The sequence below is a fragment of the Populus nigra genome, chromosome 10 (genome assembly GCF_951802175.1).
Source record: "Populus nigra chromosome 10, ddPopNigr1.1, whole genome shotgun sequence".
Lineage (NCBI taxonomy): Eukaryota > Viridiplantae > Streptophyta > Magnoliopsida > Malpighiales > Salicaceae > Populus > Populus nigra.
The window spans coordinates 3,687,692-3,699,496 of record NC_084861.1 but is presented as its reverse complement, the minus strand read 5'-3'; the positions used below and the strand labels follow the sequence as shown (position 1 = coordinate 3,699,496).

The 11,805-nt window shown below is 33.8% G+C and overlaps 2 protein-coding genes across 5 annotated transcripts; both read left to right on the top strand.

The window, feature by feature from the left end:
- Nucleotides 1–242: 242 nt before the first annotated feature.
- LOC133705978 (uncharacterized) lies at nucleotides 243–7,398 on the top strand. Of its 4 annotated transcripts, none has more exons than XM_062131450.1 (15): nucleotides 243–409; nucleotides 1,260–1,379; nucleotides 1,524–1,635; nucleotides 1,815–1,949; nucleotides 4,326–4,430; nucleotides 5,212–5,295; nucleotides 5,380–5,495; nucleotides 5,635–5,736; nucleotides 5,830–5,943; nucleotides 6,126–6,182; nucleotides 6,296–6,362; nucleotides 6,477–6,530; nucleotides 6,636–6,710; nucleotides 6,818–6,853; nucleotides 7,084–7,398. In XM_062131450.1, exons 2-15 carry the CDS (start codon nucleotides 1,360–1,362, stop codon nucleotides 7,195–7,197), a joined length of 1,191 nt encoding a protein of 396 aa, XP_061987434.1. In that variant the 5' UTR covers nucleotides 243–409; nucleotides 1,260–1,359; the 3' UTR covers nucleotides 7,198–7,398. The 4 variants fall into 4 exon arrangements, with proteins under 4 accessions (XP_061987434.1, XP_061987432.1, XP_061987435.1 ...); XM_062131448.1 differs by having other exon boundaries at nucleotides 243–473; XM_062131451.1 differs by lacking the exon at nucleotides 243–409 and adding an exon at nucleotides 757–1,076.
- A 3,445-nt stretch (nucleotides 7,399–10,843) lies between these two features.
- On the top strand, nucleotides 10,844–11,426 carry LOC133704071 (probable E3 ubiquitin-protein ligase XERICO). The gene has a single exon (XM_062128812.1). The coding sequence runs from the start codon at nucleotides 11,001–11,003 to the stop codon at nucleotides 11,415–11,417; it is 417 nt and encodes a 138-aa protein (XP_061984796.1). The 5' UTR covers nucleotides 10,844–11,000; the 3' UTR covers nucleotides 11,418–11,426.
- Nucleotides 11,427–11,805: the final 379 nt, after the last annotated feature.

The window sequence follows — 11,805 nt, the reverse complement described above, 5'->3', positions numbered from 1 at the left end:
CATCAGAAAAAAAAGTATAACGCAAATCCCCTATTACATCAGTTTAATTATGTTACATATAATTATTTTTTTTGGGAACAAAATCTGATTTTGACGGAGAGGAAAAAATTAATAGCCCCTTGGTATTCAAGTATGTGTGAATTAAACAATATTCTTTTTTTACTTGACAGAAAACGTATTTTCATAGTATTTATCGACCTCCGTCTCTGTCTCTCTTCCTTTTTTGTAATTTTCTTTTTTTCTATTAACAATCTGATAATTATTCTATTTAAGGATTGATGAAACCTCTTGGCGTTTTACGCCTGTTTCTTGAGCTGGAGAAGGCAGGTCGCCAGCGGAGGCGATCACAGAGTTTTCTTCATTTCAATTCTCAGAGAAACTCGTGATTTCTTCTACACTTTCCATTTCAGTTGATCTCTCTCTCTCTCTCTCTCTGTCGTCCATTAACAATCTGCTGTCTCACCTCTTTTCATGTGCGTTTTTGCTCTCTTTACTTCTCCTCTCTGCACAATTTCTAATTATTATTTATTATTTATTATTTATTGCATCAGTGTAAAGAAGTAAATAGGTATTTAGCTTTGATTCAGGATTTTCTTTCTGATTTTTTTATTGATAATATCAAGCAAGTTGTAGTAAATTTATGTTTTATTGAATTGAATCAAATTCCTAAGAGCAGCTAACTTTAACGTTTGGTTTATGTTTCCGGTCGTTTCCTTCTCTATCTTTGAATCTACGCAACTGCACTTGTTGTTATTTTTGTCTTAATTCAAATAATTATTGTGTAATTTATTTTAAGAAGAGTAAGGTTTAGATGTTGTTAGTCAAAACAGGCAATGGGATTACCGATAATAGAGGTAAGTTAACCAAATTCTAGGCAGTTTAAGAGGGGAGGATAACATGCTTTTATTTATTTATTTGTTTGTTTGTTTATCAAGTTTTTTTTCATAGCTAGTTGTTGTGCATTATAAGTTCAACAAGTCTGGATTGATTCGAGATGTAGTGAGTGAGGTTATCCACAAGTAAAATCCTCAGTGGGTGAATTGCTTCTGGGAAGGAGACGTTGAAGGCTCTCTTTAGTTCTGTTTCCTGGCGATTCTTTTACTCTTTGCTTTTTAATTTGTGAGAGAATTATCATGTGATGGCATTTAGAAAAAAAAAAAAAAAATTAGTGCTGTGGCTATCATTTAAATTTTTCATCTTGATTTTTGAAGTTATTGCTGTAGACTGATTTTTGTTTTTTGTTGTTTGATTTACATCAGGTTTGGCATTCCTTTGACCTCATAAGCTGGCAGACCCCTCTCTTGCTACATTTTGATTTTAATTTCTTGTCGACGATACAGTCCAGAAATTGTAAATATAATGGGAATCTTTTCGCGCAGGTTCATATCTGATAGTTTTGGTTTTTTAGGAAGAGCTCATTCTTTTTATGCCCGTGTTTTATTTTCTGTCCTTTGGACAAATCTTTACTGGGTCTAGATTTGTCACAGCTTTATCAATGGAATATTTGCATTTGTTTCTTGCAGTGCTGCTGGTAGAAAACCAAATGAGACCGTTAAGATAATCTTAACGACCTTTCTTGGAGTAGCTTTTGGTTTCTTGATAGGAGTATCTTTTCCGACCTTGTCATTGACTAAGGTATGCAAATTTAGAAGTGCCTTCTCTCTTTCCTGTGTGATTTTTCCTTTCTTTTCCTTTCCATTTTTTTTTGGTGTGTATTTTTTGTACACATTATATGGATGAGTATCCTATTTAGTTTAGATGCTTTCTTTTAGTTACTTTATAGAACATTTTATGTTATCTCTAAATTTTGGCAGCTGAATATCTCACCCAACTTCATTCCTTCGATTGATATCTCGTACAAAGAGGGCCTCACACCTCAAAACACTCGGTCTTCCAAGGGTAACAATAGTAGTTCAATGCAAGCACCAAATTTGAACAATACATCAAAGGTACGCTTCCTTTCCTGAATCCTAACATCATTAAACTGTCAGATGCTGAATTTCTTTGTCTTGAAGTTTTGGTGCCGTTAAGGCACTTAATGGACCTTTCTCTACATGTTCACTACAAGATCCATGAAAGCTAGAGCTTCTCTTCCACCAAAAAAATACATGGAGAGCCAGGAAGTGCCTAATCGGTACCTTCTAAGCAATACCCTTTGCACTTTAGGATATGCTTGGTATGAGGATAAATGGTGAGCAAGTTATAAGGGACTAAATGTTACCCTTGTAACCTTGTAACTTTTCACCTCCTTGTATTTGACATAACTTGTAATTTGTGGGGTAGATGAAAATATCAAGGAGGTGAAATTGAATTTTAAAAAAGGGTTAAATGTTAACCTTACAAGGGGAGGGGTAAAGGAATTTGTAGGGAGGAAGAAGTTTTGTTTTTTATGCCTTCCCTGCCTTTTATTTTCAATTTAATACTATTTTTTTTCTTACACTTCTCACTTTGAACCACAACTATAAATTATTTTAATAATTAATTTAAATTTTGATATGATTTCTATTGGGATGCATTATTACTCCCAATTACTTTCAACTCTTACCAGACATCTTTAATACCTCATCTTTTTACACTCGTAGTAATCTTACCCCCTTAACATTTTTCCTTTGAATTTTTCTCCCCATACCGTACGTAACCATGAGGGCATACGAAGCTCTTGTCTTGGTTTGACATCAAGTAAATTGCATTATTTTTCTTCTCGGTAAATATTTCCCTACTATTATTCAAGGATTTGTAGTAAAAAGAATTTATATATTAGGTGGCAGGTAACCAGGGCAAATTTTGAACCTAAAAGAATAAACCTGTTTATATAGAAATAAGGTAAATTGCCTTTTTAATCAAAGAAATTAATAAAATAAGATTAGTCTTCCAAATCTCACATCATCTGTCTTTGAAACCTTTTCCTTTTCTTGTTTTCTGGAATTTTTTATTTCCTTCAATTTGTAGTACTAGTAATATAATCTACCCTGTTAATTTTTTTTCCCTTCAATTTGTAGTACTGGTGATAAATTGTCCTGTACCTTAAATTTTTGTAAGGTGAAAAAAATACAACTCAAACTCCCCTGTTCCTGCCAATGAATCATAGCTCAGTTGGCATTAATATCCCCCTTCTGCTAAGAGGTCTTGAGTTTGAACCGCTGCTTAGTAACCAAAAAATCCTGCCCCTATTTAGATATGCGGATGCATTTGGTGAAATCAGAATGTCCCCCTAATAACACATCACCACTTGGTTCTAAAGTTTTCCTTCCTCTATATTATTGTTTGCAACAAAACAAATGACATCAGTGCACTTAGATGCTGTCTTTCTTTACCTTCAGTTTCTCAAGAAAGTTTAATTTAAATGTCACTTTTATGAATAAGAGAATTGTATGTTTGTTCAAAATAAGAGAGAGAGAGATAGAGAGAGAGAGAGAGGGATGAACTTGTTTGTTCATTGATACTTTTCTCACATGTAATTTAGCCTTATATTTTTTTCTACTTCATGTTGATGAAGATTGTAATTTAATGTTGTATAAGAGACTACAAAAAATCCCAGTTTGAGGTTTTCATTATACGAAGTTCATCTTGATCACATCAGAAAAAAAGGCTCCATCCTTGTTTGAAATTTTAACTAACATTGAACCACCATCTAGCTCCAAACAAAACATGTTACACCATTTTGTCCATTGTTGCCCTGATGTTTTATGGCCGGAGTTTTCAAGCCACTGTGATATTCTCATGCTGGACACAAATGGACTTGGATACTTAGTTGCCCTCCTTCAAATGTATGGGAAAATTTTAAATGTATCTGTGATTTCTACTTGTGTTTGTAATTAAGTTTCCAACATCTATACTTCTGTTGGAGCAAAACGGGGTGCACTTTTAACTTAAATGACGTGGGTGGGTTCTTACAGGCACCCATATTATGGTGTTTAAAGAGCATTTTCAATTTAGTATTAGTAGCTGGGTTACATGCATTATATTTACTTCCTTTGCCGTGGAACAATGTATCATCACAAAACTCATTAGTATGAGCTGATACTTCAGTGTTCAGTATGATCTTTTAATTATAAGCAAGAACTTGAAAAAAAAAGAAACAGAAAAAAAAAACTGAACTTAGCCATGTGAACATGGACTTGTATCTGACTGTCCAAGTTCAAGCAACATAGGTACAACTGTTGTATTCTATTTTTGATCCATTATATGCAATTTTGCCTACTAAATGGATTTTTTTTTGGCTAAGATGATGTTTGCATAACTTGAATAACACTGTCCTTGTATATGGAAAAACACAAGTAATATATTGACACTCTTACCTTGTGCTTGCCTTATTCTATTCACAGATTTGGGTCCCTTCAAATCCTCGTGGTGCTGAGCGACTACCACCAAGAATTGTTGCAGCTGAGTCAGACTTGTATTTGCGCAGATTGTGGGGTAATCCCAATGAGGTGCGCATTCTACAATCACTTTTATATGCAACATTCAACCTTAAACTTCCTCATATGCTACATGCAATTCTCTATAGCATACCAGCTTGGCCTAGCTGCAGAATGAACAGGCTGCTCTTTTGGTTTTGAATGACTCAACAGTTGTGATTCAGTTGATTGTAATTTTAGTTAACTTTTAAAAGGGTACATGCTAATTTTATTGTCAAGAAAAGGGAGTTAGCTGGAAAATGTTTCATTTAATATAGTTACATTGTAACTGCGCTCCATAAAAAAGAAAAGAAAAGAAAAGAAAGGGTGATTCCAATGAAGGCTGTCCCTGGATCGTTTGTTTGCCTAAGACAGTTTCAATGGAAAAATGGAATTTGAGAATATGTTGAGGTTAAGTTAGATATTAGAAATTCTGAATAGCAATTTATGAAATCTTTATTCAAGTGAATACGTAACTTTGAATTGAAGCAACAAGCTGACTATTACCACACATACCATTTCTAAAGAAAACCTGGGAGGGCAAGTGTTCTACCTCTCATCTTCCTTTTTCTCTTTTTTTCTTCTTATTTTCACGTAGTTAATGTCATGCTCTAGAATATTGCCCCATTAAATGATATTGTTGATAACTAGATGGCCTACTGTTTACTTTTGCTGACTTCATTCTTTTGTGAAACAAACATCATCCACCATTGTTTCATAACAATAACAGAGTAATCATCCTGAAATAACAATAGTAGTGGTGTAGTGCTCTTGAATTGCAATTTTGATATATTTGATCAAGTTGCCTTTGCAGGACTTGACCAGCACACCAAAATATCTTGTAACCTTCACTGTTGGCTACGATCAGAGAATGAATATTGATGCATGTGTTAAAAAGGTTGGTCCTGTGTGGTGTTTCATTTATGAGCTCATGGTAACCTGTATGAGTATGTGAACAACTTTGTCTCTATCTATCTCACAGTTTTCAGAGAACTTTACTATCCTTCTATTCCATTATGATGGACGAATTGCTGAATGGGATGAATTTGAGTGGTCCAAGCGTGCTATTCACGTGAGTGTCCGGAGACAGACTAAATGGTGAGTTCTATTTAAAAACAGAAGCTCACTGATTAAAGTTCCCCTTCACTATTGTGTGGGGGAGAATACAGTTTAACTCATCGCTTCAGTCTTTATTTGACCCACGCTTGTAACTATAAACTCTGAAATTTTGTCTTAGGTGGTATGCTAAGAGGTTTTTACATCCTGATATTGTGGCACCATATGACTACATATTTATCTGGGACGAAGACCTGGGAGTTGAGCATTTCAATGCAGAAGAGTAGGTGTTGGATATAAAATAGTTATTTTATGGTTATGCTAGTTCACAATACTAAAAACTTTGCCACGTTTCTTGTACACACTTTTATCTAAGATATATAAAACTAGTGAAGAAGCATGGATTGGAGATTTCACAGCCTGGTTTGGAACCTAGCAAAGGATTAACATGGCAGATGACAAAGAGAAGAGATGACCGTGAAGTTCACAAGTAAGAATGACGGAATAGTCCCCATAAAAGTTTTCTTTGAAAAAAAAAAAGAATTATGGAATGCCCATATCATTTTTTAAGGATTGTTTTATTTGATTAAAATATTATCTTGGAAAACAGTTATGGAATTGTGATTGCTTTATTAACTAACCCTTTTATCTCTTTCCATGAATTTATATTAGAATAACAGATGAGAAACCAGGCTGGTGCGCTGACCCACTTCTGCCACCATGTGCAGCGTACGAACATCTTTAACTGTTGCTTTTTTATTGTTATTTTATGCCTTGCTTCTCTTGTTCCTTATATGACTGTGCTGTAAAAGCTTAAAGAGATTATCCTCTTCTGGATTTAGGTTTGTTGAAATCATGGCTCCAGTGTTTTCACGAGATGCTTGGCGCTGTGTGTGGTATATGATTCAGGTATTGATTGTTGTGCTACTGTTGCTCACTTTATCACTTTTAAGAATCCGTTTCCTTCACCCTTTCTCTGATGGCATATGGCACTAGAGTTTGACTGCATTATGGAATTTGCAGAATGACTTGATCCATGGTTGGGGTCTTGATTTTGCTCTTAGAAAATGTGTAGAGGTAGCTGACCTACTTCCACCCTCATTGATCTATTTCTGCTGTGTTTTGAATTGTTATTGGCAACATCAACACGAAACTCAATTAAAATTTCTCTTTCAAAAACAGCCTGCCCATGAAAAGATTGGAGTTGTAGATTCCCAGTGGATTGTTCATCAAGGTGTTCCCTCTCTTGGGAGCCAGGTAAATGAATATGATTGGCCTCAGCTCATTTCCTCTGTTTTAACCCCACTATAAACTCCAAATACATGCTGGAATGAAATACTTACCCCACTATTTTGCTTCTCTAGGGCGAGTCACAAAATGGAAAGGCACCATGGCAAGGGGTATGCAAAGTGTTTCTTCATTATCAGTATAATTTATTTTATTTCATTTTGTTTGCGTGAGCATCCCTTGCTATTATTAACCATCCAAACGCTCAATATTCTGTTGTCGAGTTATCATGCAAAAGTACAAAGAGTACTTTTTTCACCTTTCTGTCTCCCAAATTTGCTCTACAAAGCCAGAGCAAACTGGTCTTTTGATCATACATGCTAACCTTTTCTGCTGGTCCCAGGTAAGGGAGAGGTGCAGGAAGGAGTGGACAATGTTTCAGACCCGGCTGACCAGTGCAGAAAATGCATATTTTAGGGCAGCAGGGCTTGATCCTTCCAATTCTAATGGTCACTAAAGAAGGGCAATTATAGAAGCTTAGTGTACACTACCATATAACGACTACACAGATTAGGTTTGATACAAATCTGTAGAATTCATCACTGTATGACAGCTTTTTTGTATTAGTGAATCGCAATTTTTCACTTGTTAATTTAAAAACATCCTAAACATTAGTAGAGTTGTGCAGGAGAAAGAAGTTAGTTTCATGTTTCTTAAATTTTCTCCATCATGGTGAAGGTGTAGGACCTCTGTTTTGAATTAATAAGGGCTTTGGTCCTGCACCAACATAAATTTTCCACCTCTTCAAGGGCTATAGCCAATATAAAAAAATTGGGCACCCTGTAACGAAACCTCGCTTACATGTTTTTGGTGATGCTGAACGCTGTAGAAAATAAGCTGCAAGATTGAACCATGCTGTCTGTGGGAGGGCAATTTTTGTGCACGTCCAGCTGCTTATAATCGTTTTACTTCACTTGCAGCAGTAATGTTGTTTGAAAAAGTTTGCGATCAGCTCAAAGTTGGGTTTATATATATATATATATATATATATATATATATATATATATATATATATGTATCAGTATAGCAAATTAAAATTTTTGGCTAAATAATATCATTTGAAAAAAATTTGATGAAATAGTACATTTATATTTTGTTGCGCTTCTAAGCTCGGCAAGACAAATTAAAATTTTTGGCTGAATAACATCATTTAAAATTTTTTTATTGAAATAACACATTTATATTTTGTTGTGCTTTTAAGCCCGACAAGATAGTTATCGTGCTTCTAAAGAGCAACATTTAAATATATCACGTTTCAGAAGCGCGACAACTTAATATGTAATATTATTGTTAATTTTCTAACTCAATTGATCAACTAATTGATTTAATTGTATGAACCGGTTGATTGATGCACACAAAAATTATAATTTTATGAATCTTTTTTTCCGATTATATTTTATAAGTGTCAATGATGTAGTCAGGCTTATGATAATGAATGATTCTGAACAGTTAGATGTGAATTTGTCATAATTTGATAATGATATGCCCCGAACAAATTACGTGGATGGCCTAGCAGATATATTTATAGACCAGTAGGACAATTAAGCTAAAGAGAAAGCTTGGTTCGGCCAAACTAGAATGATGAGTTAAAAGAGCTATAACTTTTGATCGCGCTCGAATTTTTACAAGAGTTTTCAGAGATCGTTTTTCTTAAAGTAGCTATATATGAAATAACTACTTTGATCGTCAGATCTTTAGATTTAAAAATATTATATCAGGGCTTTTTTTTGGCAGTTGTTATGATTTTTCTTATTATTTTTAAACTGATTGATCAATTTAAATGATTATTACCGAGTAATCGACCGGTTAGTACTTAATTTAATTGATATCACAATTATAAATAATAATATCAATTAAAATTTTATTATAATTTAAAAGGATGATATTTAATTAAATGTCACTGTTAGAATGTTACATCTAAAAAATATACGATATAACACCGAATTGTTTTTTTGCTTCTTAGTCAATTCATCATTTTTTTTTTAAATTTTGTATGATATATCCCTCAAAGTTACCTCCAACGTCCGAAGAGATAACCAGACAACATCCAGTCAGTCTCAATCGTATGTACCGTCACGCATCAACGTGGGCCCCAGTTCAAGTACCCGGACCAAGAAGGAGGAAGACATCACTCCGAGAAACACTCAGAGGTCCCTAAACTTGCCACCAGGCAAGACCTTCTTGGCCCTCCACAAAAAGCTTAAAGACACGTGTCACTCATCAAAACGGACCCATTTTCTCCCTGGGAAAAATACCCCCCTCCCCCATTTTCGATCCCTGCATGCCTCTATTAGTTTAATTTACTTAAATGGTCCCTCGAGTTTTGAATTTTGGTCAGATTATCCCTTAGGTATTAAAGAATTTGTTGGTGTAGTGAAATTATTTTTTCTATGGTCCTGAAATAATGACTTTAGGATTAATACTTGACTACTATGTGTTAGGTAAATTTACTTTAACAGGTTAATGCTATTGGTTTAAATCATGCTAAAAATCAATTTAAATCTCGAATGACTCGTTTAATAACAAATAAGTAAAATAATTTATTTTTTTAGATTTTTAAACTGAGATTATAGAATTACCCTGAATTGGGATTTAAATATAACATTATAGAAATAATAAATATAGAACTTAAGTTAAAGTCAAAGAGTTAAAGGAGATATTAATGTTTAAATCAAGTAAAATATAAAAGATGACCTAAGGTCTTGTGCTGATATGTAAACTCCATAAAATACAAGGACTGATAAGAAATTTCAACCTTTCTCTATCATTGTAGAAGTTGTCATCAAGGTTGTCAATTCCGTTCCGTTCCACCCGGAATGGCCGAAACATTCCATACCAATTCAAAAAACGGAACAAAACGGAACAAATTTTATCTCATTTTAAATCTCGGTCCGTTCCGGATTTTTCGGCTAAATTCCACCCGAAACGTTCCTGTTCCATTCCACATGTTCCGTTCCGCTCTTGAAAAGCCATTGAATCAAATTGAACTTTATTCAATTTAATTAATTAAACCACCCAATTATAAAAAGCTCTTTTTTATTACTATTTTCTATAACAATGATATTAATAATAACATTGAAAATTATTATTACTATTTTCATTAACAATGATATTAATTTTTTAAAATTAGATTTATCACTAATATATATGGTTTATATTCATGTTGTTTTTTTCATGTTTATACTTTGTAGAAATTTGAGCAAAACAAGGGATGCTTTAGATTTCATTAGTCTTAATAACATTGACCTAACTTTATATTTAAAATATTTGTGTTAAAACATTTTACTTTCATAATATTTTGATATTTTGTTTAAGTTGAATTACTTTAAGTTAAAGATCTATTTAATCTTGACTATTTAGAAATATTTTAAATTTTGAAATTATATTTGTTTGGCATTGTATTTGTATTGCATAATTTATAATTAATTTATCTTGAATTTGAATTATATTTGTTGAATATATATATATATATATATATATATATATATATATATATATATATATATATATATGAACAGTACAACCCCGAAACGGCACGCTGAAACACTCCGAAATTGAAACATTCTGTTCCAATTAAAAAAATAAAATACTTACCGAAACGGAATTGACAACCTTGATTGTCATAGCAGCTGGATAATTCACAGACGCCACAATTTAAAATCTCCATATATACCAATAAAAAAAAGCTATGAAATTGAGTGGAGATCCCACTGTCATCAAGTCCAATATGACAGATGATGTTTGTCACGTCAAACTGTCTTTTATTGTTGTTGTTATTTACGTTTGTGCCATCTTTGTATTAATTTGCTGGCTTCATGTTCAATAAGGAAAAATGAATTATTAGATTTTTATTTTACTTAATTATTTACTCCTAACTCTGTTACAAGCCCTGAAAATGGATGGCCGGTTTCCCAACAGTTCGAATATAGGTGCTAGTATGCAAAGACACTGAAACTGTAGGGACTACATGTATAAAATTATCCACTATACAATCAATCATCAATCAGTATCTTATAGAAACCCTACACGTGTAGCCACGTGTAGCTCATCATGGCTATAACCAGGGCTAACATGTACTGGTGGTCTCAGATGATCCTATGTATTTATCTCCAGGATCAGCCCAGTTTAAGGACGACACGTTCTTATCTATGCTTGGTCTGTGGAGGTGAATTGCTTGGTCTCAATATATATCCTCTTGCTCCAACCGAGCGCCATAATTTACAGAAGTGCTTCTGTTTTGCTTTTGTGGGCTACTGGGATATGGGGCTCTCAAGTTTCCCTGGTGCAGCAGGAGTGCTACCAGAGTTACTCATGAACACAATCTTATTAGTGGCTCTACTGAAAAACACGGTGAGGTCAGTGCTGCAAGTGATGGCAGGTGCTAACTGGACACCTCCAGATTACGAGGAAGAGCCAGATGGACATCCACAAGAAAATGCAAGAGAGAGAAGAATGTCAATAACCCAGTTCAAGAGCTTGCAGCAGAATGATGGCACATGCTATAGGGTTAGTACTGCAATGGAATGTTGTGTGTGTCTATGTGGATTTCAAGCTGAAGAAGAGGTGAGTGAGCTGCATTGCAAGCATTTCTTCCACAGAGGTTGTTTAGACAAGTGGTTTGATAACAAACAGGCTACTTGCCCTCTTTGTCGATCTATCATTTTATTAGATTCATAAATTTTCTTACGTGAGTGTTGGAATTTCTGAGGAATATTTTGTTATCACTTTGAGCAAAATTAGACAAGGGTTGTTATGATCTTGCTTTATGCACAACGCTAGAATGTTGTTAGAGCTTATAAGAACAAAAACAAAAAAAAAATTAATCAAGTGGGTTTGAAGCATTTCGTACATATCCTATACAATTATTCGCCAAAATGCCTTGTATCAGTTCATGCTACTTTTCCCAAGTTGAAGAATTTGAAGATCGAAAACCTAGGATTAACTTTGGATCGAGTTTTAATTTAAATATATTGAATATGATTAGGTTAAATTTGGATAATCTTTCCATTTAAATTTAATGTAAATGGATCAAAATTACAAAAAAAATCAAAAATCAAAATATTAT